This window comes from Manacus candei, unplaced genomic scaffold (genome assembly GCF_025592945.1).
Source record: "Manacus candei isolate 608988 ecotype Guabito, Panama unplaced genomic scaffold, ASM2559294v1 h1tg000078l, whole genome shotgun sequence".
NCBI classification, from domain to species: Eukaryota; Metazoa; Chordata; class Aves; order Passeriformes; family Pipridae; genus Manacus; species Manacus candei.
The window spans coordinates 3794068-3821382 of record NW_026138126.1 but is presented as its reverse complement, the minus strand read 5'-3'; the positions used below and the strand labels follow the sequence as shown (position 1 = coordinate 3821382).

Sequence of the window (27315 nt, the reverse complement as noted above, 5' to 3'; positions counted from 1 at the left end):
CTCACCTGAGCTGCATCTTTTACATGCTTTAAAGTTGACTGTCCAAGCCACAAGAATGACCCTTACTGACCTTGTACAATATATCATGTTTTTTAACCCTTTAGGTACCATAGACTTTGGATAAGTTTCATTCACTTCATGTACTGTGAGGAAGGGGGACGGGAAGGAGAGCAGAGCTAATGGGGGGGAGGGAACATCCTTTCTTAGGCAGGAACAGAGGGTGAGAAAGCCCCATTGTTCCTCTACACCTGCACAGGCAGCCTCACAGCACCCACCCTGCCACCCCTGTCTGCTGCCCACGCTTTTCACCCCGAAATTTCCAAGCAGGAAGAGTTGCCAGGGAGCCCTGGGAAGGTCACGGCTAATCAGAAAGGGCAAACCAGCTTCTTCCAGCCATGAGAGTTCTGTTAATTTGCTTTACACTCTACGTCTCTGGTACTTGAAGAGTTAAAACCCAGCTACTTCAAGAAGAAAAAGATACTTTACCTTTAGTTTAATGGATTTTACTTTGGTTATGATGCTCAGGAGGAGCCACCCTGACAGGGAGGTGCAGGGAGGGGGTGCAGTGCAGGGGGCTGCAACATGCGGGGAGGGGGGAGCAGCGAGGGGGCCGGGAGGGGGATCTGGCATTCCAGGGGCAAGATGCCATCGTGGTGTGACATCACCCAGCAAGGGACAGACAGAGAGAGCAGGTTCATCAGGCTGCAGAGCATGCAGGCAGGCAAGCAGAGAGCAGAAGAGAAAAGAAAGAAGAGGCATGGAGCGGGCCAAGGAGGAGCTGAACGGAAAAGGAGCTGCGGAGGGAAGACACAAAAGCCTGTCCCGAGCCAGAAGGTCTGTGAGCCGAAGGATGCCGCCTGGACCAGGGAGAATTGACTCGTTCCTCCAACAGCCAGCCAGGAAAAAATGTTTCACCGTGTTACAGGACACTGACAGCTCCCAGCTGATGTTCTTAAGAGCGTTAAATTAATGGAACTCTCCCTATGAAAGCTGAGCTACAGAGAGAGAAACCCGGCCCTGTTCTGGGCAGGTGCCAAGTTAGAAAAAGCCCCAAAGCCTTCCCCTTTCCCAGATCCCCTTCTCCTCACCCTTTAGGGACAAATTTTCAGCATCACTAAGCCCTACTGCCATCAGCTCCCACACCCTTCTTCCAGCCTGTTTTACTGAACCAGAAAGAACAAATCCCAGACCCTCTTTTCCTCCCATCCCCACAGATCTCAAGGAGAGAAACCCCTTGGAAAACAGAAGCAGAGTGTAAGTTTAACACTTATTTTTCAGGTCTTTTCAGTTCATTTCCCCCATCCCACAGTGATGCTCCCTCTGACAGTACCACACTGGGATCAGAACCAGCAGATGTGCAGCAGAGTCAGGAAAGGATTTTCCTATGAAACGCAGAGAGAGTATGGAGAAAAAAAAAAGAGAAGGAAAAAAGGGGAAAAACATTTGAAGGAAAGAAGAAAACAAAAATCTTTGAATGGAGTGGAGGCCTGAGAAAGCCCCAGTGAGGAATTCTGTCTGTGCAGAAACAGACTCCCCTTTCTTCCCACTCCTCAGAGGACAGAAAGAGAAGGAGAAGGGGAAAGAGAGAGACAGCAGGATGTGACAATTAAAAAGCCAAGCCCAGAGCCTGCTGTTCCCCCTTGTTAGGGACTCTGAGGGATGGGAGTGGGTGCTCTCCCTCCTCACACTGGTGACCAGAGCCATTTCTGAGTTAGTTCTGCTCCCGGCTACTCCAAACTGCAGCGGAGTGATTTAGTAGAGATGAGAGGAGACAGAAAACACAAAGAACAGCTGCCACAGCCACTCATGCAGTGAAAAAACACCTCATTTAAAAGCAAAGATCTGTGAAAAGCCCAGGTTGAAATATTGCCATCCAGGGTTATTGTCCCCGGGGCAACAGCAAAGGGAGACAATCCATTAAACTAAAACCAGCACGTTTTGTTGCATACACTCCACCCTGGTATCATCAATATCCCCCCTCCCTGCCTCCACATGACTCCTTTCTCCCACTCTGCCAGAGCCCAAACAGGACCATTCCCAGCACTCACTGGGCCAGCAGATCTTCCTCCCCACAGCTGTGGAGTTGCTCACGGAAAAGAGCACGAGGACTGCTTCCCCAAAGGGTGGTGAAAACGTTGGACTTGGGAATATCACCTCCCTTTCTCCTCTCCCTCTGACTCCCCACCATCTCCCTGCTCCATTGCCTGTGCCCCCCTTCCCGACGGCTGCTGCTCGGGCTGCGTGGGGACAGGCTGGTGGGTCCTGTCCTCCCTGAGCATGCTCAGCACCACGAGCCCCTCGCTGCTCCCACCCCACGGGGATGGCGCTACCCGGCCCCCCACCACCCCCCAAAATGCTCCTCGCTCACATCTCAGCTACCTGGACCAGCAAAGCGAGACAGAAGGGAGCAGGTCCCAAAGGGTGTCCCCCCCTCACCCATCCCCGCAGCGAAACCGCAGCACTGTCAACATCCCCCCCCCAGCTCCGTACCCCTGTGCCCACCATCTCTGGCTCCCTGACTGTCGTCCCCTCAGAGAAGGGTGGGAAAAGGAGAGACACCTACTAGACTGCAAGGTGCGCTCTCGGACCTCCGGGGTGAAGGCCCCCAGGCCCAGAGCCGAGCGGGCGGCCAGCCGGAAGACATACTCAGTGTTGGGCTTCAGGCCTTCCACGGTGAAGGAGGTCGTCGGCTCGAAGTTCTTCAGCACCTGAGGTGGGCGAGGCGGGAAGAGAAAAAGAAGTAAAACCAAACAAAAAGGAGCAGAGGTGAACCCTGCCCAGAGACTCCTGCCCTGCTCCCCTCTCGCTGGGAATAGAGGGGCTGGGATGCTCCCCAGCCGCAGCCTTGCCCCTCTCTGGACTCACCTCCTTGCTGTGGTCTCCTTCCTTATAGAGGAGCTCGTACTTCACTATGATCTCCTGGCGTGGAGGGCTCCACGTCAGCACGATGCTTGTCTCGGTCTTGGCATCTGCTCGGAAGTTCATCGGCTGCCCAGGAACTGGCACGGAGAAGGAGCGGATGGGGCCGAGGAGGCAAGATAAGAAACGGGAGGAAACACATTAGCTTGGCTAATTAGAAGGCTCCTGCCCTCTCTTCTTCAAAGCCTGTGTGGGAAGAGCACGTCAGCAGCAAAATGCCACACTGCAGTGTGGGCAGGTCCTGCCTCTAAAGCAGTGGAGTTAAATCCCACTGCAGGACTCCAGCATGTGCAGAGCTGCTGGAGATGAAGTGTCCCACTGGATCATATTCCTCTTTCTCGGCAGTGTGGAACACAGCCCTTCACATTAATTCCCAGTATTACACGATTCTGGAAGTAGGAAGCCCAGGAGGATGCAGGGTTTCCTCATCAGCACCCCATGCCATAAGCACTGAAAAGAATGTTGGGTGACAGCCTTTGATAAAACACCTCGTGTTTGCAGCTCAGCACATCTGCTGTGACAATTAGGGCTTTGTTTTGTTCCTCTTGCAGAAAAGAGTCAAAAAAGGCTCGTTTCCCACTCATCTCTGACAAAGTAGTTTCTGGGTACTTCAGGGAGAGTCAAATGTTACCACTGCCTGGGTAGTGAGTGGTTTAAGGTCTATTAAAGACATTTAGAGTTATAAAAAGGCTTTGGTTGGAAGGGACCTCAAAGATCTTCCAGTGCCACCCCCTGTCATGGGCAGAGACACCTTCCACCAGCCCAGGTTGCTCCAAGCCCTGTCCAACCTGGCCTTGGACACTTCCAGGGATGGGGTAGCCACAGCTCCCCTGGGCAACCTGTGCCAGGGCCTCCCCACCCTCACAGCCAAAGAATTTCTTCCCAACACCTAATCTAAACCTCCAAACCCAACCAACACCTCTCCTTCCTGCATCCCAGGGCAGTGACACAGGCGCTCACCTCCCTGCTGCGTCTTAACCTGGATGGGGTCGGAGAGGGGCCCGTCTCCCACGGAGGTGAAGGCCAGGACCCGCACGGTGTAGGTCTCATCCTCGAGCAGGCTGCCCACCGTGGTCAGCAGGCTGTCGTCCACGTTGTGCTTCTGCCAGTTGCTGACGGGCTGGTCGGGCTCCATGGTGTAGTACACGCGGTAGCCGCGGATCTGCCCGTTGGGCTCCACCGGCTCCTCCCACTGGATGATCATGGTGGTGCTGCTCAGCATCCGGCCCTGCACGTTCCGGGGGGCACTGGCAGGAGCTTGTTCCCCAGTACGAGTGACCACCGACTCGCTGGGAGGCCCCTGCCCGATGCTGTTGACTGCAGAGACCCAGATCTCGTACTCGGAGTTGGGGCTGAGCCCCCCGATGCTGTAGCGCGTGGTGGTGATGTCCTCCTTGATCTGGTACGGCCCGTCCTGGCTTTTAGACTTGTATTCAATGACATAGTAGGACACGGGGTCTGGGTTTCCAGAGTCCCAGGTGATGGTGATACTTGTTGCTGTTGTCTCTGTCACCATTGGAGTCCCGGGAGCCTTGGGAAGTGCTGAGAATCAGGAAGAACAGGCATTTAAAAAAAAAAAACAAACACAAATGCTGAAATGGTGCCTAATTGGGCTGGTTAGGGCTGCGGGAGCCGGAGGCACAGCACCAATCACGGCAGCTCGGGAGAGTGCTGCTGGAATATTATGAACCTAGTTATACACTCTATTATCCTCCTTAAACTGCTCCATCAAAGGGAAGGCGTTCAGCTAAACATCTGGAATCATTAGCTCAGACTTCAGCTGCACATCCGCCGGCTCACATGGCAGGGAAGGGAAGCAGCTTCGCAGGAGCTCCTTCCCAGCACACACTCAGATGTTCCGAATGGCTCTGCCACTGCTGAACCTCCCCCTCTTCAGCAGGAGGCAGCGGCACAGCGTGGGCTGAGCTCCTCAGAACAAACCCCATAAATTCTGGGAGTGCTTCCTCTGAAGCCACAAAGGTGTGTTAATACTCATCTCCCTCTCCCTCAGCCAGACGAGTCCCCTTGGAGCTTGTTGGGGACTGCACGATGCTCAACAGCTTTAACAGCAAGTGTTAAGTCTTCTCTAGCTTTACCTGTCCTCAAGCTTTATGTGTTGTCCTCACTATACTCTTTAGACCCTTTCCAACCTCATCTTACCACAGAATCCCAGACTGGCTTGGGTTGGAAGGGACCTTAAAGACCATCCAGTTCCACCCCCCCTGCCATGGGCAGGGACACCTTCCACTAGACCAGGTTGCTCCAAGCCCTGTCCAACTTGGCTTTGAAGCCAGTCTTCTCTAGACCAATAAAACTTTCATTTCTCCTTTCATCTTCTGCCTTGGAGAGCTGTGGATGCTCACATGCAGCAACGTAAGAAAGAACAGGATTCAAATAAAATGACAAAAGGCAGAAGGCACCAGCAGGGCAAGATTCCCTATCTAAGGAGATGGGAGAGTTGGAAGCAGAAGCAATCTACCCTTCACAATAGCTTTTTAAATTGAGAGGATAAGACAGGGAAGGAAGGAAACACTCAGGAAAATAAAGAGGACCTGAGTCCAGCCCCAGGCATCCTTCTGCTGGCACGAGAGCCCACTCCCTGTGCAGAAGCTCAGGATGAGTGTCATGCCAAGAATCACTAGTCCCTGCTCATCTCTCCTGTCAGACCTTCCTCAGGCAGATCACTGATACAACACAATTGTTTTTCTTTATCCCTCCCCTTTTCCAGTGTGTTTCTCCTCTCATCCCCCACCCGCCGCATCCTTTCCCACCCCGTCTCTCCCAGATCCCTCGTGGGCAACACCAGCACTCGGAGCAGACACCAGCTCACACAGAGCTCTACACTCACCCAACCTCAGGGGCTTCCTGCTTGGGTTTAATACTCCCCTGCTGAGGATAGAATAGATTGAAGATGGCACCCGTGCTCCTCTTGGGAATCACTAGCTGGAAGCTGGGGTTATTCCCCGTCTTGTTGAGGCAACAACGGCCACTAAGATGCTGGAACTAAGCTCTACTGCAAGGGTTCACATGCCAGAGATCCTCAGGGCCTTGGCTGAATCTCTAACCTTGGAACAGGATGGCATGCAGGCTCCAAGCCATCCAAGGCTCCTTGCAAAGTGCCCAGCCAGCCTCATGTGCCAGGACAGACACAAGCATGCAGGGATTGGAGCCACACTTCTCTTCATAACAAACACCTCAGGTGTCCTAAAGCGAGGGAAGGTCTCAAGCCACCAGCTTCCCCTTCACTGTGGGTTTCCTTGTGTGTGGGATCCCTGAGGACACATGCACAGATCGCAGCACACGGCACTGGGGGTGCACAAGTCTGTGTCCCTGCCCATGGCCACGGACCTCCACAGGTTGGGAGCAAAACATGGATTTGCACACGTGCAGCCAGGCACCCACACGCCCACGATGCAGCCACGGTGTCCCTCTCCATCTCCCACACCTTGGACATGCAGAACCGTGTCCTTCTCCGTGCACACACACACCCCCACTCGTGCACAAGCACCTTTGTACGTGCAGAACTGTGCCTTTCTCTGTGCACACACACACCCACTCGTGCACGAGCACCTGGCCATGCAGGACTGTGTCCCTCTCCATCTCTCACTCGTGCACGAGCACCTGGTCATGCAGGACCGTGTCCCTCTCCATGCACACACACACCTGGCCATGCAGGACCGTGTCCCTCTTCATGCACACACACACCTGGCCATGCAGGACCGTGTCCCTCTCCATGCACACACACACCTGGCCATGCAGGACCGTGTCCCTCTCCATGCACACACCCACTCGTGCACGAGCAGCTGGCCATGCAGGACTGTGCCCCACACTCCTCTCGTGCAGCTCGGGCCGCCCCAGGCTCTCCCCGTGCACACACACGACAACACAGGACCCAACATTCCCACTCGTGCCACATCCCACGAATGCTCCCATGCACAGGCACAGTCCCCAGGTGTGCTGTGCCCACATGCTCAGACCCTCTGCCACGTGCCCTACCCACACCCCTCGCCCCGTGCCCACTCCCCCGCGTGCAGCCGGGCCCCGCGCTCGCTCTGGCCGTGCTCACGCTCCCTTACATTTCACCGTGATCTGGGCAACGGCTTCTATGACTCCCAGACTGGACATGGCCACACACGTGTAGTTGGCGGAGTCCTTGACGTCCGTGAGCTCCAGGACATTCCTGCCCACGGGCATGTCATCCTCGGGCGTCAGGTCCTCCGCTCCCTGCATCCACTTGACGTAGGGCATGGGCGAACCCACGGCCACGCACGTGATGTTGACGTTGCCCCCGGGCATGATTTCATGGCTGACAGGTAAGATGGAGAAGCGAGGGGCCACACGGCGAACTGTGGACGAGACGCACAGAGGTAACAAAAAAAAAACCAACCGAAAAAGCAAAATAAAGTAAAAAAAAAACAAAACAAAAAAACAAAACAAAAAACCAAAACAAAACAAAAAAAAAAAAAAGAGAGAAAGAAAGGAAAGAAAAAGAAGGGAGAAAAAAGAAAAAAGAGCAAAAGGTAATTTAAATACAGATGGGGTTTGTCATCGTTTATTTTCTTCCTTCATTAAAAACGAAACGAAAAAACGAAGAAATGAAAAAATCGAAAACCGAAAACCGAAAAATAAACTAAACTCCAAATAAATTTGTACTTCACAAACAATATATAGAATATAGACATAAAAGCGATATTTCATAGCAACAGGGTTCCATTGATCAAGATTAGACCCATCACAGCACAGATAAATACACAAAAATTTATTAGCAATTTCTCATCTTTACTGGCAAGAGCTGGCATGGCGAGCGTCCAAAAATCTCCTCCGTGGCCGCTGGGGCCCCCAGCTCCCCGCTCCACACCCCGGGAACCTGCTCCTCCCCTTTCCCAGTGGAGTCTGACCCCGGATCACCTTCTCCCAAAGGGAACAGCCCGTCCACCACCACGGCCCAGCGTGGTCCAGGTGCCCCCTCTGTCTCCAGAGAGGGGCCCTCTCCCACCCAGGGATGCTGCAGAGGCGGGGTGGGGGCGAGGAGAAGGTTGGGATGGAGATGGAAACTTCTCAACGTTTTGCCTTGTTGGACCCAGAGAATTCAACAAAGAGAGAAGTGTCACATCCCCAAATTCCAGACACACCACTCGAGAAGTAAAAGGCAAAATGGTAAACAAGGGAGGAGAGGGAGTCCCCGGAGCGGGACAGAATTTAGTTGGTGCCTGCGTGTGAGAAGCGTCCAGGGGAACACAGTCCCCCTGGAGCGAGAGAGAGTGTGGAAAAGATGAGAAACTCTAATGAAATTTTTGTGGTTTTCGGGTATAGAAACCCTAACGAAGCCTCTTTAAGATCTGACACGGTTCCATCGATAGATGCAGCTCTCAGAGTCACAAACATCATGCAAAATAGGTAAAAAAGAGAGACAGAGAGAGAGAGAAAGAGAGAAGGAGAGAGGAAAATGCAGAGAAATATAATTTCTGGGCGGCTAGCAAATGCCCACATGGATACTGGATAGAGAGTGAGCGACAGAGAAAGGAAGGAAGACCAGGAGAAGGAGAACAAGAGGGGAAGGGAGAAAGAAGAGAGAGAGAGAGAGGGAGGGGAAGGGGGAAACCCACTTTAATGCTGCATACTTTTTCTAGCTGATGTGACCCAATGTGGTGGCTCACATTGTCACATCTCAGCCCTGGCGGAATAATAAATAGAATAGAATTAATAAGAAAAACAAGGTAATGAAACTTTTAACGTTGAGAAAAACAGTGACATGTTCTGTGCATCTCCTTAGCAGAGAGGTGGATGCAGCTTCCAGACCTTACACAGGAAGAACATGGACGCAAAGGGGGAGGTTGTGGTTTCCTTGGCTCCATTTTCTGAACGACCCGGGCTGGCTGGAGGAACTGTGGGGGCCCTTTCCTTAGGGGGAAAAGCAGGAGAATGGACAAAGGAGAACGTGTGTGGATCAGAGAGGCCCTAGGGAGGGAGCTGAGGGCAGGGTCTCATCCCACAGGCAAAGACAAAAGGATATGGACCCGGGAAAAATGCAGGAACAGCAGCAGCCGGAGGGGAGTGGGAGTGCAGGATTCCTCCAGCTCCAGGGACAGCCATGCAGGAACTCCCTCAGGCAGGATGGGCGAGGGGGCAGGAGAGTTTGGAGTGCTGGGGGCCTGAAAACCACCTGTCCCTGCTGTCCTATTCCCAGGTAACTTCGGAACAACCTCTCTAGGGCTCAGTGGCCGTTGCCTCATGCAAAAGCCAAGGACAGCAGAGCTGAGCCTGCCCTCGCCCCTCCCGAGCCCCAGTGCCTTCAGATGTCCCCTGGAACTGATGTCTTGGGGTTTTCTAGTATTTATCTTCCTTCCCTGGCTGTCACTCAGCTTTATGGATCTTTTCCAATGGGAAGGGCACTGCCAGGACAGCTAGTGGCTGTTTGCCATTTAGTGGGGCTTTGGTAAACAAAAGCCAACTACAGCCCTTGCATTGTCCTGCAAGGTGACAATGGACACCTTCACACAAGGTCTGGTCTCCCCATTGGGCTGTCAGACTCTTTTCTGCAGGTACCAGTAGCCAGGAACCAGTACTGGGAGGCAAGGAAGAGAAGACTTCCAGATTTGTGGCACTGGAAGCTCAGGAATGGCAGAGGAGAATTCCTGCATGCATGGATTTGCAGGGATAATGGGTGGCATGCCCTCAGCTGGTGAAAGAATTAGCATGTGGAGGGAGAGACTGCAAACTCACCTGGCCACTGACACTAGAAGGTGACTTTCTACCTGGAGAAAGGTGTAAGGAGGGTTTCTTACCACCTCAGGGACCAGCACTGGCTCAAAGCATCAGGCAACATGCTCCTTCCTCCCTCCTGTGACTGCAGAGGCCTTTCAGCCCTAAAAATGAGGGTACATCCCTGTTTCCTACTCCATCCTTCTTCCCACTGCTTCTGGAGGCACCACAATTCAGAAAATGGAGCCAGGTGAAAACCACACCTGTCACAGTCTGAGACAAGATGGAGAGAACTTGGAGAGAAACAAGTGGGGTCAACATGCAGACAAATCTGGGGTGGGGATGACTCTTTAGAGGAGGGGCTGGCATGTAACCTTCTGGAGAGGGGGAGGCAAGGTGGGAAAGGTGAGGAGGAATGGGGAGACATATCCGGACAGGATCCGGTCAGCAAACAGCATCAACAGCAACAAACAACGGCAGGTGGGATGCAAACACTGAGTTGTCATGGGAACAGAACAAGACAGTTAATTCAAACCGAAGCTAATCGCAAAGAAATAAAACCGAACCGAAAGAGAAAGGAAAAAAACCAAACAAAAACAAACAAAGAAAAGAAAAGAAAAAGGAAGAACAAACCAGAATTTAATAACTGAAAAGCATTATCTGATGTAGGGCGGAGTGCTGAGAATCGGAGTCTGAAGGGAGCAGACTGTTCCTGGCTGTGGTTTTGGGCAGGGAAGAAAGAGATCCACTCACAAAACACAAGCTCCCAAAGAACTGCAGAGCAAACCCTCCCCTCCTCCTCACAGCTCCCAGGGGTGCAGGTCAGCTCCGTGGGGTCACAGGGCACTTTGGGGCTGGTTTAATTTGGATTAGGGCTCAGGTGAGCCCAAAACAGGCAGCAGCACTTCCCTGGTGCATCCTGGTTTAAAAAAAGCTACACATTCCTGTGTGTGCACAAGTCTACCAACATCCACACACCGGTCTAGGATGGGAAAATAACTCCAGTTAAATGCTGGAGACCTCAGAGAGTCCCTGGATACATCCCTGCCACAGCTCAGGGCTGTGACAACCACAGTAGTTACAGGGTTCATCTCTGGCTCCCCACCACCATGCCCCTGTTTATTTTAATTGCTGCACCACTCGGATTTGGCTGGTGACATGGAATTTGTCAAGGTGAGAATCTCTGGGTCAGCCTTTAGGACAAGGTCCAGGAGGAAGAGAGCAGTGGTGGGAAGGAAGCTGGAAGTGCAGCTAGAGGTGGAATCAAGAACAATTTCAGCTCTGGGTCCTGCTGGGTGTCACACACAGCAGCTGAAAGAGGGAAATTTTACAGGCAAAAAACGCAGTGAAAGAGATTCCTTTCCATTTTGCTTTCCAACACTTCCAAAGGACCGGGAAGAAAAGAACTGCCCTGTCTGGAAATGAAACACTGGGATAGGGCAGCGGCCTTGCTTTACAGACACTTCCCTAACACTTCTCCCAGTTCCTGGTGCAAGAAGCACCTTCCCTGAGTTCCAGGGATGTTCTGGTTTCCAGGACAGCTTTGTCAGACCTGGGTTACGAAGCCGACCTCGCATGCGGACACGGACGTTCATGCTCCATGTGCAGCAGCTCCCGACGGACACACACACACAGGCAGGCACACACAAACAGACATTTTCCATGGCCAAAAAACTCCCAGGAGCTTTTTTCAAACAAGGATACAGCTTGTTACTGATAGAATCAGATTTCAAGACAGGAGCTGGACGTTTGGGATGCAAGTTGAATTATCTCGATGCAGAGAAGCCACCTCTGAGGCACAGGGAGATTTCTGAAGTGCAGTTAGTTATGAGTCTGTTTAATTGGCTGTTGGATAAGCATTTCACACTGCAAATCTGCACCCCAAATCAGGCTTTTTTAAGAAACAGAACAGATCCATAACTTTTCACACCCTTGGAAAGCCAATTGGTTTTGTTGCTGCTCACGGAGGCAGAGGTTAACCCAGTTTGTGTTGTGTGAGTGGCATTTTTGGTTTTTTTGGTCCCAATCAGCACAGTTAAGGTTCCCCACCACCACCACTCTGTTAAAGAAGAGGTCCACAAGGTGAGAGGTGTTTTTGCAAGGGACAGATTTACAGACCTGGTCGGAAGAGACACTGTGAGATCCAGGGTTGACATTTGCAACACCAGAATCCATCCTTAAAATGCGTTCCCAGGACGCTGCTAGTGAGAGAAATCTGAGGACCAACCAACCAGTTTGTGCTGAGGAAATCCACCAGTTGCACTTTTTAAGCCCCTTCCAGATTCCCTCAGGGAGAAGCAATGTTGGAGGAGGAGCGAGGTGGGGAAAAGGAGAAACGTTCTGGACAAGAACCCGTCACTTCAAACCCCGATTCACATTAAACCAACTCAAAGTGAAAACACGTTCTCATACCTTAAAGAAGAAATTAATTGGGAAAAGGAAACGAAAGAAAGTGAAGTGACTGGTTGAAAGCACCAAACAAAACCAAATGGTATTGAACATTTTGACACTCAGCAAGCTGCTGCTCCAAATGAGGTGAGAAGGCGGACATTATTGGCCATTTTGGTGAGACAGGAGTCATTCCGTCTTGCTCCAAAATGAGGAGGGGGTAGGGAAAGGGTGCCAAAATAATGTGCAGCCTCTACATTATTAGTGAAGCTTAGATTACACCTGTCCTCCCCTCCCAAAAGGTGGTGTGTCCCTGCCCCTGCGTGTCCGTGCAGCCGCCTCTGCCTCCTCCTCCCTCTCCCATTCCAATTCCAGGTTCGTTCCTCGGGGGCCAAAGGCTGTTGGGTTTGGATTTCCGACCTCCGTCCCTCCACAGGACGAGATACTCCCCTCCTCATGCCCATCTCCTTCCTCATTTCCTTCATGGTAAATAAAAATAAATGAGTCAACAGGTAGATAAATAAAGAATGAGCCCAAGGCTTGGATTTGGTCTGGAGGAAATCCATTACCTTCCCAATAATTGTTACTTTTCACTTAAAAAACCACATTAGCTGAGTGACAGGCTGGCTGAACATCTCTGGTCTTTTGTAATTCTTTTTTTTTTTTTTCCTGTTGCTTTTTACAGGATTAAACAGAAAATCATCGAAATCCAATTGTTTTTCAAGCAGCTCTGCAATTTTAAACACAGACTCGACTATTTTAGTTTTTGTTATTTTAATTTGACAAGGTGTAATCTAATTTTTTCCCCTAAAACAAAGAGAACAGCGATGCAAAAGGTGTAAGAGACACAGGCAGGCAGAGATTTCGAGATCAGTACAGCACAGTGTTCCTGCAAAGTGCCCTCTATAGAGAGATAGTCATGTATATACATAGATATATACACAGTTTTGAATTTTTTTGGTTGTTGTTTTTTTTTTTTTTTTGGGGGGGGGTGGCTTTTTGTATCCATTTCCATTTCCTGATACCCTTGAGAAATCCTTCTGCAGAAACACAGTGAAGTTTTTGTTTGCTTTGTTTGGTTTGGAACTAGAATTTCAGAGCTGAGGACACCCCAAACACGGACAGGGCGCTCCCCCACCCATGGAAATGCTAAAACAACCCTGAAAAACTATCCCAGAACTCTCCATCCCTAAATTCCAGCACCTGGAAACTGGGCACTGCAGAGGCAGTTGTACAACCCAGTGGTGGGTCTGCCTCCCTCCTTTTCCATTCAAGAATTTATCAGTCTAGTCTAAAAAGGTCTTAAAATTCCTACAGTTTAAAATACCAATGACTGTTTTGCCCTCGTGGCTATTTGTTAAATCTCTAGTGCAAGTGGAATTATTTCCTTCAACCTCTAAATGGCATTGAAAGGGAATAGCTCAGCACTGGTTCCACTTGGAACCAAGCAGCAGCTCTGGTTTGATGGTCAAATTACACATGAGTCAAACTTAACCCAGGCTAGAGGCTAAATTATTGCTTATATTAGTCACATTTTAATCTAGTTTGAAGTTTATTTTCTGAGGTGCTCAGCACACTATTCCTGCATTTTCTATGAGTTTTATTTCGTTTGATTTCTACTTGTTCTGCTCCTACGTGTTTAGCCCTGGTCTGGTTTCATCTTTGGCCTCTCAGTGAGTTGAGGTTTTCCTGAGAGCCTTGAGAATAACTGGGAATGTTCTCAGCATGCCCTGGACTGCAGAACCCGACTCGGGGTGACTAAGCACTGAGCTGCCTCTGACGAGCAGCAAAGGCAAGGCCTGAGCAGGCACAGCAGCACTGGGCTGGTTTAAATTCCTGCTGAGCCATTTACAGCTCCCTGGGCTGGAAAAGAGCAGAGCCACAAGAAGCTCGAGTGGAGAGGAAAAAAGGATTATCCCTGCAGCATCCCAACTGCTGCCTTTTGTATCTCCTGACAGGGCCCCGCTGCGTGAAAAAGGGGAAAAATTTTAATTTTGGTAAATTCAACCGTGACAACACGTCCTGTACCAGCAGCAGCAGCTCTGCATAGTCAGAGGACGCCAAAGCACAGCCCACATGGCTCATTCCTCCTTCCCTTTGGGATATGGAGGAGCACAGGGACACGTGGTCCTTACACACAGTGCTCCATCCCCAGCCAAGCAGCTGCTTGTTGGGATCAAAACAGAGCAATTGAGGTGGTAGTCACGCTTTCCAAATGAAGAGGAGACCTGCAAATGGCTCTGTTTCCAGGGGGCAAAACATCCATGGCCACAGGTCCTGGATGAGCAGATCCTTGTCCTCACTGGGGTAACTGAGCTCCACACGTGGGGACTCCCTGAGGCTCAGGCAAAATACCATCAGGTACCACAGAGTGGTTTGGGTTGGAAGGGACCTTAAAGGTCATCCAGTTCCACCTCCCTGCCATGGGCAGGGACACCTTCCACCTGACCAGGTTGCTCCAAGCCCTGTCCAGCCTGGCCTTGGACACTCCCAGGGATGGGGCAGCCACGGCTGTGCAAGGAGAGGCAGGAGCCTCTCAAACACCACCACGGCCTGACAGCTCTTGAGCTGCAGGATTTCAAATCCATCCCTTCCTACAATCACTATGGGCCACAGGTTTGATGGCATTTGTGTCCCTAGGGATACAGAGAAGCATCTGAGGACTTTTGAAAGCCAGGTGACTTGTGTGGCTCCCATAAAATCAGCATTTCCACCTGAGGGTGTGCTGACTTGCACTAGAACTGTGTCCTTCTTTTCACTGCCTACAGGTGAAACTTGGACAACTGGCTCAGCCTAGAAAGTTCCATACACCCTAGGCTGGTGGCAGAGTTCACCTCACCTGCTTCTGACCTGCTTTTATGGGTCTCCAGAAAGACACCTCTGCCTTTGACCTTGGATATTCCCTGTTGGAAGACTCTCTGTTATTTTGGACCATGGCACGATCTGACCTATAACAAAACACAAGGCAAATCCTCACCCAATAATTTCAAGACCATGCCTCTGGTTTGGGTTGGAAGGGACCTTAAAGATCATCTTGTTCCAACCCCCTGCCACAGGCAGGGGCACCTTCCACTAGACCAGGTTGCTCAGAGACTGTAACTTTAGCAAACCACAAGCTCTTCTAGCCAGGTATCAAGTCTCTATTTCCTCACCCAGTGTCATTCCAGCCTATCATGACTACATCCCATTTAGCTTGAGTTTACTGTTGTTGATATTATTATTATTATTTTTATTGGCTTTTAAGGAAGAATTTAATCTTCAAACCTTCTCAGATCACAAGAGGTTCTACCAGCAGCAGTGCGGTTTGGCCATGTTAGAAATACTTTAGGAAAGAGAAAATAAACAAATAAAAAACAATGGTGTATAAATCCCTTTTTAATTGCACCTAAATCCTGAAACTTAAACTCCTAGTCATGAAGGAAAATCCTGTAATTAGGAGTGATTATCACCTTTTAGTCCTAGGCAGGAGGGAGGTGGGATGGGAAAACCTCGTTTGGAACACTATTCCTTTTCTCTTTTTTTTTTTGTTTTTTGTTTGTTTTCTAATATAGAACAAGCCTTTTTTTCTTCTTTTTTTTTTTTTTTTGTCTTTAAATAGAGCCTTGGGGCTGGGGGCTGTTTTTTGGCTATTGTTGGCATCCAAGTCAGAAGAGCCACAGCTGGTCTCTTCCCAAAGACATTCCCAAGAGTGCAGCATTTCGGAGTGGAACCCTCATACCTATGGGGAGGGGGGAGAGACTTGAAAGGGGAAGGGGAGAATACCAGCACTGAGGGTCCGAGCACTGAAATCTCAGCATTTTAAGAAAAAAGAGAAGGACAGACAGAGAGAAAGAGAGAGATAGAGCAAGAGAGAGACAGATACTGTGTCAATACTGCACTGGATTTCTCAAAAATCACACAGCTTTAATACCTGTGCCCTAGGAAAGCCACTCCTTTGGTAGCTGGTTGAGGTGAGGACTGATGGGCAGAGGGAAAGGCATATCCAGGGAAAGGGCTGGCATTCAGTTCTGCACAGGGAAAGCACCAAGCACCACGGGTACCACTGACACACTGCAAACCCCCTGTTCACTCTCCCATGTGGCCCAGGACGCACACATGGGAGGCAACAGGGGCTTCGTGGGGATAAACAGGGAGATGAGAAGAGGGAAAAGAGGCATTTTCAGCTCCAATGTCACTGGTCAGATTCCTGGTGGCTGTTTGCAGTAGCTGCAGCTGCCAGATGTGCCCCAGTGGCTGCCACAGCTGCAGTTCTCTTCCCACGCTCCTTTGGGAAGGAGGGCTCTACCTTCACTGCACTGGCTGGGATTCAAGGTGCCTTCACCAGGTAGTAATGGATAAATGACAGGGAAGGGAGCAGGAAAATATGGAGAGGCAGAGCCAGGAGGCAGCTGCCTGGCTGCCCTTCCCTGCCAGGACGAGGGGTCACCCTCCTCCAAGGAATTCTGGCAGGCTCTGCCGAGGAGCTGGGCACTGCCTGGCTATGGGGCTCTCCATGCACACATGGGTGCTCCAGGAGAGACAACAGCATGGGGTTTGGGAACAGCAGGAACCTTTCTGAGAGCAGGTGAGCTCCTGGTGTTGCTGGAGGGAAATGGGCAGTTCCCAGTGAGCGAGCTCTGCGTTGCTGGGGAATCCCTTCGGAGCAGGGATCAGGGTTTGGCTTCGTGTGCAGGGTGTGGAACAAGAGCCACACCTCGAGAGACACGTCAGTAATAACGTGACCCAGGGGCTGCCCTAACTCCTGGAACGACCCCCCTGGGTTCTCACCATCTTTTCCACTTCCCAGATCCCTCCCTCCCCCCAAAACAAAGGCTTGTCCCAAATAGCAGGGCTTCCATGGACAGGCGTTAGAGCTGTGTGACTCCTTTCCTCCTGGAGGGATTGAGGAGTTCAGTTACCACCGGGTGGGCAGGAACACTGGCTTCTCACAATGCGTTTGGAATAAACTACAGCACAGCATAACCAATCGAAACAGAAACAGGAAATCAAGAGAAAGCAAAAAACCCAACAGAACCGGAAAAAAAATTTGGAAAGTAACAGTAAATTCACTTCAAAGAAACCAGAATCGTATAACGGAAAGAAAACCAAAAAACTGTACATATTTTATATCTCGAAAAAAAAGAATTCAGAATTAATTTAAAAAGTGGCATGCAAAGAAGATTCGTTACATTCTCCTATCATGCATCAGGCCCAATGTCCAAACGGCAAGGTAACCATGACGACAAAAAAGTGCAAGAACTCAGCAACATTACCAAAGGATGCATAGAGAGGCCCACAATGCAACTCAACTCATCTCCGCGAGACCCGGGAACGCGCGGGTCTCGCTCATCTTAAAGATTTCTTGCTTTTTCTCTTTTCATTTTTTTTTTATAATTTTTTTCACTTTTTTTTTTTCATTTTTATTTTTTTATTTTCTCTTACGAATGTAAAAATGTGGGTAAAGAAAGTAAAAAAGAAAAAAACCACACCAACCTTCTCGTAGCTCTGAGGGATGTTAAGGGGGTTTGATGCGGAACACAATGACATGAGGAGAAGAGAAAAATAGGGGAAACACAGAGAGAGTAAAAAAAGGCCTTCTCAAGGCTGTCAGCTGCAAATTGATTGATTTTTTTTTTTTTCTCTTAACCAAAATAAAAGGAAAGGAAAAAAAAAATGAAGATAGTAACGACCCTCTTTCCTGCCTTCCTAACGCTCCCCCTCCCATCCCATTGGGTACCTTTAAGACCAACCAAGCTCCGTATGGAGGTCAGGCTGGGAGCAATCCTAGCTCAGAATCAGCCCCCACAGAGGTGCTGACCCCAAGAAGGATTCTCCCTTCTTTAAGTCCTTCTGCTCCTCAGAGAAGGGGGAGTGGAGCCTGTGCCGGGCAGGAGACCCAACACGGAGGAGCCCCCGGGCTGGAATTCCGCTCCCCCGGCCCCCGTGCTCCCCCCAGCCCCACACCCAGCCCTGCTCACACTGACTCCACCATGGGACTGAATAAGGAAAAAAAAAAAAAAAGAAATAATTAGAAGAAGAAAAAGAAAAGCAAAACCAAACCAAACCATTTCCTTGCAATGTTCAAACTTACAACTCCTATCCCAGGTGGTCTATAGAGACAAGCATGTTATGGGAGAAACAAGTCAATTGGAAACACAGGAGTGTTCGAGACTCTTTTAAAACAAAAAAAACGGGAAGAAAAATGTGCATGAACTCTCCCTCCCACCAAAGCAAATCCATTTCAGAAATTTGTTACCTTTCCACGATATTAACACACAAGAAACAAGGAATTAAACAGCATGAAAAACACCCAAACCACAGGCCGAGCTGGTACCCGCTGTTTTCTGCACTCTCTCAGCTGGTTAGTGCTGGTTTCAGGCAGGCCCAGGTACACACAGGCTAACTGGGATAGAAAGAGGGCTATACCTGGAGCCCACTCATCCAGGTGTGGAGACAACACCATGTTACAACCTTTGTCTCCTGGGTAGTTTCCGAGTGGCCAGAAAAATAGAGGAAATTTATAAATAAAAGAATAATAAAAAATTCCCACATTTTTCCTGCTTTTTATTTTTTTTTAAAAAAAAAGAACCCAAACCATTCCAGCTAAGCTGTCTGCAAAGGATCCAGCCCTGAATTAGTATCAGATCCAGATTTACGTTCCCAAAATTTCGGGGCCCGGGCGACGGGGCAAAAAAATTTCAAACGCAATTTTCCAGCTGGCCACAAAAGGCTATTTTAAAAATTTAGCTTGGAAACATTAAATTATTAAAAGCCTTCTCTCCATGTGCATGTGATTTAGTGAGCGTGAGACACGAGAGAGAGAGAAAGAGAGAGAGAAAGGAGTGCACACAGGAGCATGGCTCTGCATTGGGCTGCAGAGTAACGTGAGTGTAGGTGGGAGGCGCTTCCTCTGTCGATGGGATGGAAATGGGAACAGTTTGCTGGGATGTAACTTTTCTTTTTTCCTCCCAATGGTTTTTTTTTGTTTGTTTTGTTTGTTTTGTTTGTTTTTTTTTTTTTCAAAAAAAGCGAGAAGGACCAGCCCTGCTCTCTCATTACCAAAAGGGATTTTGCTGTGGAAAGATGTTAAACCAAAGCTACACACGAAATATTACAGGTCAGAGAGATTAAAATAATGGAGAAAGCAGAGAGGCTGTTGGCCCAAGGGGTGGGAGAACATCGAGGGGGCATCGAGCAGAAGCCAATCCCCCTGTCATCTGTTCCCCCTGTCATGGGTGAAGGGATTGTCACTGAGGCAGGGCTGGCCCTCTCCAGCTCTCCATGCCCAGTGTTCGTTCCCAAGGAACCAGTGACAATTTACTGCTGGCAAAGGGAAAACCAGCTGGGACTGAGGGGAGCAGTGACAATGCAACCTGGTGAGATCTGGGGATACAGAGCTCTGTGGAGGAGGCTGAGAGGGTCCTCCCCTCCTCTCACACCCACACCAGCAGAACTGAAACCTTCCCACTTCCAGAGAGGGGATCCTTTGGGAGAAAGGGGGATTAGGGCCTCTCTGCAGCCAAAGTGATTCATTCCCCTTTGGGCTCTGCAGGCTGACGCTGGCAGATTTTGGGGGGCACTGTTTTGGGTCACATTTGACTCCTCTGTGGGTGACACAGCCCTGCAGTGCTGGCGGGGCAGCAGGAGCCGCCGGCTGCGGGGAGGAAATCGGGGCACAGCAGGATCCCTCTGCAGGCTCCGGGATCACCACCAGCACTTCCCCTGCTCGGGGCCAGGATGGAATGGGATAGCTGGGACGAGGGAGGCCCGGGGAGGAGGGAGGTGTGTGCCAGTGAGCCGATGTGCTCCCTACCTCTCACGTAAAGGTTAGCGGGGGAGGAGTAGCGCACCCCGGCGCTGTTGCTGGCCACGCACTCGTACTTCCCCTGGTCTGTCTCCTCGCTGCTCTCGATCTGCAGCCCACCTGAGGAGAGAAGAACACCGCAGCACAGACACCATCATCACCACTTTGCTTTAAGACACTGCAACAGCCTCAGTGTTTTGCTGTTTCCTCCCTGGGAATGCAGGCCGGGAACGCCGAGCCCCTGCGGGCATCAGTTCATGGCTGGGCTCAGTGTTGTGGTTGGACACGTACCCAACATGAGGAGAAAATTCAATCCCCCCCTGCTCTATCAGGAGTTACTCTTTGTCCTGAACCCATCAGCAAAAGCACCAAGTTTTGTGGCTTCTGCAATGCAGGCGTTCTGCACCAGAACTCCTGAAATCAGCCTCAATAATCCATATTACCGTGAGCCCCGGAAATCCATCAGCAGGCAGTTGACTTTCCCTTGCTCAATTTGAAGCAGTGACCATAAAAGCGAAAGGCTTTGTCACCCACTGCTTGGGGAATTTCTATCACCACTGCCTTTGTTTTGTGCTCAAATACCTGCTTCCCAGGAAGCCTACTGAGTCCCTGTGCAAAGCACCTCGCTGATAGCAAATATTCCCAAGGGAAAACCCCGTAAATACTGCACTGGAACTTCAGAATTGCCTGCGTGGTTTGCATCATCTGGGCCAAAAGGATTAAGGTTTTTCTTAAACCTGTATATTATTGTAGGCTACAAGAATACACCCAGAGCCCAAACTAAAGATTCCTGTCAGCAAATATGCAGAGAGATGCAGCATGGAAGTACATGGGAGAAAATTGCCTCATTTACCTCAGAAGGCTTCATCCCTGCAAAACTCCAGTTAAAATACATACTACATAAATTATTCAACAGGCTCTCAAATGTTTTATGTATTAGGAGTACATGATTATACTACAGATATGGACAGAGCTCACATGTGGTAAGACTCTTAACTCCCATCTCTGGGAAAAAAAAAACTAAATACGAAAACCAAACAATTCCAGCTCGGTGTAATAGTATTGATAAAATCTTAAGTGAGAAGAGTGCAAATGAGATCATTGTTGGTTGCAGATACAGCCTTTTCAGGAAGGAAAAACCAGTGTGTTCACATGAGGAGGACACGGAGCTCACGTTCCTCTGCGTGTGCGTGGGTGGGAATGATCCTGTATGGGGGGACATGAGGCTGGGAGAGTATTTAGGACAGGGATGGGGTGTGAGTGAGACTCCCACCAGCATCCATTGTGCCTCAGAGCTCCCAAAAGCAGAACAGATAGAACTAAAAACCAAAAAAAAAAAACAACCCATCCAAGCCACTAAACCAAACGAAATTAATTCCAAAAGAATCTGTGGGTCTTTTCAGCATAACAAGAGTTAAAACCCAAACTCACTGAAGCTTCACACTGAGCCCCCAGCTGAGTGAATTTCATATGGAATTACAGCTCCAGCTCTGCCTCAGAGAGCTTCACTTGGGTGGAGAGCTGGTCAGTGAGTTCTCCCAGAAATTTCTGGTAATTTGGACAAATCTGTGGGTTGTTCCCACTGGTTCCAGATAGGTTTTCTGCAAGGCTCATGAGCATCACTTGTCTGAGTGCACACAGGGCAGAGGAAGCCACGCTGCAGAGCAGGAAGGGAACCATGGACTGCTCTGGGCAGCTTCCCAAGGGGAATAGGGACTCATCCCTTCCATCCTGCCCACTGCCCACCCCTTCCACCCTGCCCTCTGCAGCTCTGCTGATCAAGGCAGTGGCAGAAGTGACACTGCAGAGAGGGCAAGGACTGTTCAGCACTTGTCAGGAGCCAGTAGAGATGATGTGTGAAAAACGTAAATCTCACCTACAGCACCTCCTGTTGCTTTTACCAGCAGAGAATTATGGAATTTTAAATGTGCCAGTGGAGATAAAACCAAAGTAGGGTCTTCCAAGGGGGGTACACACCCAATTCCTTCTGCCTTTCAATGACAGCTTGAGGTCAAGTATTTTTTGACTCCATTAAAGAGACAGTGCAGAAGCTACTTACCATGGATCTTTCCCAGAGAAACCTGAGGGTAAGAGAGTGGGGAGGAAGTGGAAAGAGGCTCTGGAGCCAAACAAATGAATAGGCTGAGATGGTAAGTGCTGAAGATCTGCCTGAGAAAAGGACTGGAAAACTCTCATCGCCATCAGCAGCTTGGGAGCACTTTGCACCAATCAAGAGAAGGTCCTAAGTATTTACCAAGCCTTGATAACATTTAATGCTCGAGATAAACTTCAGTCCTTCATAGTCCTGGAGAGATTAGCTCTTAAAATTCTGCCATAAATCTGAGGCAGCACAGCCAGAGACGTTATTAGAATAACAGTATCAGTATTACCAAGTGCACCCAGCAAACAAAAAAGGACATTATAACCATAGATAAAATAAAGACAGGTAGAAAAAAAGAAATATCCAGAGGTGAAGCAGGACAAGAAAACATAACAACAACACGAATCTGTATTGAGCAGAGGGCAATGGAACGGGATCTGAGTGGAGAGAAGTGTTTGGAGAGTGGGTGAGTGAGTGAGCTGGGGGTGTCTTACCTCGGATCGGTGTACCTTCTGCAAAGAAAACAAAGAAAATAAGTGAAAAGACTGTAAAACCCCAAACACCTGCACTGCCCGTGGGAAAAGGACCTGAGTCAAGGAAGACAGTTCCCAGTAGGAAACTTCCTGCTCTACCTCAAATAACAGGGACACTGAAGAGGGCTTGGTGTGCTCAGGGTAGGGGTGCCCTTGTAAGCAGCCCAATTCAGCTGGCTGTTTGCAGAGCCTCTGTGGCACCTGGCTTGGAAAGTCTTAAAACTGGCTCCATTTTGTTGCTAAGAATGCAAAGATAATCTTCAGGCTCTCAGCTAACATTACTGTTTGCTACTTGCAGAACATGTGATGGACCTGCATTTACCTTCATCACTCCTGGGAAAAAAAGGGCTGGCATTATGGCCCTGTTAGCCCAGACAGGGAGAGGGACATCCAATACCTTGCATCACATTAAACTGCAGGTTTGATCCCACCTTTGCTAGCAAATTCCCAGTCCCAAACTTTAGTTATTGGCACAGATGTGCAAGGAATTCAGTACATGTCCTGCTCAGGACCTTCAGTCATCCTTCACAGCTCTGCACAGGGACTGAAGGCAGGTGCTGTGCACTGAAGACCAGGCTGCTGCACAGGTACAGGGCTACCTGGGGACCTCCTGCAGCTGCTCTGGGACCCCTAATGCCAGTGAGGGGGGGGCTGTATGGAGAGAGCAGTCCTGCTATACTTGCCTGCTGACTGCATCTTCCTTGGGTTATTTTATTCCAACCCCCTCCTGCTGTGTCTAAGAGCCCAACCCAAGTGTTCAGGTCTCCCAGGTGAGAGGGAGTGATGCTGTGGTGGGTGAACCAGGCCACAGTCAGGGGCAAAAATCACTGTCCCCCCCATCTGACCTCCTGAGGTTGCAACCAAACCATCTTCCTTTGAAAACACGGCAGGTCCTTTTGCTCACGGGGGCATTCAGAAGTGTCACACAGCTTATCAAAGAAGGGGGTTTAGTTGGTGGGTTTTTACCCCAATCCTGAGAACGGGGCAGATCCCGCAATGCCAAGTGTTGCCTCTCCCTGGGGAGAAATGCAAGAGCTCCTCTGCAATGGGTGACACTGCTGCCACCCTGCAGCACCTCCCAGCCAGGGCTGTGGAGCACATTCAATGACAAATATCAGCCTCTCCCTCTCTCCTCTCCCCCACCGAGGTACAGTAGAGTTATTACCCCTCTTTACATACGGGGAAAATGAGGTAGAGGTGAAGCAACTTGCCCAAGGTCACGGAGGGAAGTCTGTGGCAGAGGCAAGAACAGGAGTCAAAACCTCCTCCGTGCCAATCTTCTGCCTTAACCACCAAAAAAAACCCCTTCCCTCCTTATCCTTCAGCCCTGCTCATCCTTCTGCTGCGGTTCAATCCTCCATTCTCAGGATAGAAGGTAAAAATAGAGAGATATTGATTACAGTTCATCTTTATTTTTCAGAGGAGCTGAGGGAAGAGAGGCATTCTAGTGTTAGGGATTAGACTCTAGTTAGACTCAGCTTCTAGTTAAGAGGTTAGGTCATTGGCTAGAGAAAAGTTAGCATCTAGTTAGGGTTAGGAACTAGCTAAGGTTAATGAAGCAGGTTGGTTAGCTCTCAGGACAGAGGTTGGAGAGACAGCGCTTGGAAGAGGTGGGAGAGCAAGGACTTGGGTAGATCCCCACCCAGGAGGTGGCAGGGAGGTTTAAAAAGCAAGAGAGAGAGAGAGAGAGAGAGAAAGCAGCAAAGGGTTATAGTTGAGTTCAGTGGAAATAAAAACAGCCTCTGATACATCCTTCTGTCTCAAAACTGGAGTGAAAATCTGCCATCTGTGGCACCAATATGGAACAGGGCTAATGGGAAGAGGGTAGAGGAGGGGAAGAGACCCCAACATCACCCACGACTCGAAAGCTTCTTTGGCCTTGGCTAAGCCTGGCAGTTTCCTGAAAAGTTCCCTCTAATTGACAGGAGAAACATGCTGGAAGTTAGAGCTGTGCAAGCACAGACACAACAGCAGTGTTACCTTCTTGTGCCACTGCAGGTTAGTCATTCCCTGCTCCCTCTGAGCATCAGCACTGCCCCTGGAAATGGGCTGTCAGCAGCTCCTGGAGACAGACTGTCCTGGAGACAGTGCTCTGGGAGAGCAAGGTGAGCCAGGCAACTGCACCTCGGGCTTTCCAGGTCTAACTCTGGCACACAGGTGAGGAGCAAAAGAGGTTTAGGAAGATGCCCCACACCAGGGATTGGAGGTGGGAGGGACACAGAGATTCAGTCAGAATGAGCTCAGTTAACTCGCACGGCAAGAGCAGCAGTTTGGGTGGTGGCCCACACACAGATGGTAGATTTTCAGCGTTGGAGTTTCACATCTAACCAGCGTCATGTTCAACACAGGGGCAGCAGGAACGGTGCTGGAAGAGGGTGTGAACTCGATTAATTATTCTGAGGAGCTCTGACAGGTCCTGTAAGGTTTGAAACGGGGTCGTGGGGGTGGGAGGGGAGGCCCCTGTGCTCAATACCTGACTTGCCTGGTGAGCACCAGGGACTGCCTGAGGCTGCCCAGTGTCCAGGGCAGAGCAAAGGCACCAGCTCTGCAGGAGAACTAAAGGAGGAACAGCTCACACTGGATGCTGATTTTCCAAGGGAAAAGCTGGTTCTGAGATGCCACGTGCAAACTATTCATACTGCCTTCCCCAGCCTCCCAGGATCTGCAGATCTGCCTATTTAGGGCAAATTTTGAGGCTGCCTGAGCCCAGATGGCCAGCCCAGGGTTTAGCAGCAGAGGCAAAAGGCAGCTTAAAGGCCTTGTCTCTGGATTATAAATGCCCAAGATGGTGCCAGGCAGAATTCCCCGTGCAGGTGTCCCCCTCTGTGACAGAGGACAGGGGTCTGCCCTCCACCACCCCCCCCTCTGATTTCCCACATGCTGTGCTGCCTCCGGATTCTCCGAGCCTTGAAAAGAGGGAGAGGAGGACAGTCACCATTGCCATGGCAATGACAGAAAACACATCCCCACCTTCTGTCAGGGCCACGTGTGGGAACATGTGTGTGCTGAGCTGCTCTCCCCAGGGCTGGACGCAGCTTTCTGCTCCAAACAAGCAGGCAAATCATCAAGGGGCTCCTGCAGTCGGAAAGCGCCGGATCCGGGCTGACAGCTGCAATTCCTACGGCTCCAGGAACAAAAGGGGACTTGGCACACGCAGGGAACGTGACGTGAGCTCTGCAGACAGGCTCCTGCCCTCTCTGGGGATGGAGATGATCCAGAGGGGCAAAAAAGGGGTGTGTGTTTGGGGGGTTCTTCTTATCCTCAACCCTTCCCCACCGACCTGTGATTTACAGCTTCAATTTGGAAATGCTGCACCCCCACGTCTCCCTCCTGAAAAATGCCAATAACCCCGTTAGATGTGGAACTCCAAGACCTCCTGCAGGTGTGAACACAATTATCACAGTTCCAGGGTACAAGCTATTGTGTAATTGGGGAATTCCAGGACAACTGTTGCTAAGAGACCAAAAAAAAAAAAAATCTATCCAATGTTAGGAGGTTTATATTTAGTTGTTATCTCTTTATACAGATAAATTAATTGGAATTGTTATTACTATTCTTTTTTTTTGGTAGCCTGCAATACCCCTGCAGAAATTAATTTAGAGGGCAGAACATCCCTACTGAAAGGAGTTAGTAGAAGAAATGCAGAGCATGCCTCTCAAGAAGCTGTTACAAAGGAATTAGTTTAAAGGGCAAGGGTTACAAATCTGCACATTAGCAGGTTTGGGGTTTTTTGGTTCGACTTTTAATTTTTTTTTTAATTGAACAAACTTACCAAAGGTCTCTGAATGTTAAAAAAAAGGTGAAAAACAAAAACAAAAAAAAAAGAAAAGAAAAGCTTGTTATAGCCAGTTATTTAGAAAACAGAAGACACACACAAGACACAAAAGGTTTTAGTATTTCTGTGGTGAGGAAGGTGGCTGGAGGCTGCCTCCAGTGTCCCCCCTAGATGGCATGGCTGAGCAGAGGACATTGGCTCTGCCTCCTGCTTTAAATGTCCCGAGATAAGCAGAAATATCCATTTTCCAAGACCACTTAAACTCGTGTACAACCCAGGTCTCTAAGGCTGAGATGTTCACATTGTCTAAGGGAAGCAGGAGCCCGGACAGAGCTTCTTCCCATTCTCCTCCTCCTGACAATTCAGCTTTTCACTCAGCCAAAGCCCCAAGCATTAAAAGGTTTCCAGCTGGTTGGGAAGTTTATCTGGAGATGAAAAGGGGGAGCAGAAATACCAGAGAAAAGCCACTATGCTTAATGATATATCACCTGTTTCTTGATTAGATTGAAGACCCATGTCACGAATGGGTCCCCAGGATGATGGGAATATAATGACTGTGGTCTCAGGGGCCTGTTTATATTGGCAGCCAAACATTCAGATTTAATATAAATGAGAACCAAATCTGGACACGGTTCCTGATTTCGCAGAGTTCCCTGTATGACATTTCACTTGTTCCTTTTAATGAATTCATTTGCATGTTTACCACTAACTCATATATCGATAAAAATCCAGTTCTTAGCACCCTCTGTACTGCAGCAGCACGGCTGCCATCCTGATGACTTCATCTCCAGGGTGGAATCTGGGACTGTCCTGCCCTGCTGCTCCCTCAGCCTGTCCCAGACTCCATCAGGGAGCAACACAGGCACATGTTTGGGGACAGCACAGTCACTAAACCCCAGAATGGTTTGGGTTGGAAGGGACCTTAAACCCATCCAGTTCCACCCCCTGCCACGGGCAGGGACACCTTCCACTAGCCCAGGTTGCTCCAAGCCCTGTCCAACCTGGCCTTGGACAATTCCAGCCACAGCTTCTCTGGGCAACCTGTGCCAGGGCCTCACCACTCTCAGATGGGAGAATTTCTTCCTAAATCTTCCTAGATCTGTTAGCACAAAGT

The 27315-nt window shown here is 49.8% G+C and overlaps 1 protein-coding gene across 9 annotated transcripts in view; it reads right to left on the bottom strand.

Annotated features, from left to right (window-relative positions):
* PTPRS (protein tyrosine phosphatase receptor type S) overlaps nt 1-27315 on the bottom strand; it is a 166838-nt gene that overhangs the window by 43508 nt on the left and 96015 nt on the right. For 6 of the 9 annotated variants that reach the window (XM_051810457.1, XM_051810458.1, XM_051810460.1 and 3 more), the window contains 5 exons: nt 19802-19912; nt 6996-7265; nt 3880-4461; nt 2866-2999; nt 2564-2708 (listed from right to left, as the gene is read on the bottom strand). In XM_051810457.1, coding sequence (XP_051666417.1) covers nt 2564-2708; nt 2866-2999; nt 3880-4461; nt 6996-7265; nt 19802-19912 — 1242 coding nt within the window. Of the gene's footprint in view, nt 1-2563; nt 2709-2865; nt 3000-3879; nt 4462-5767; nt 6583-6624; nt 6917-6995; nt 7266-17481; nt 17488-19801; nt 19913-22387; nt 22406-26198; nt 26208-27315 lie in introns of those variants that run through there. The other 3 variants (XM_051810465.1, XM_051810462.1, XM_051810463.1) reach the window with 3 other exon arrangements.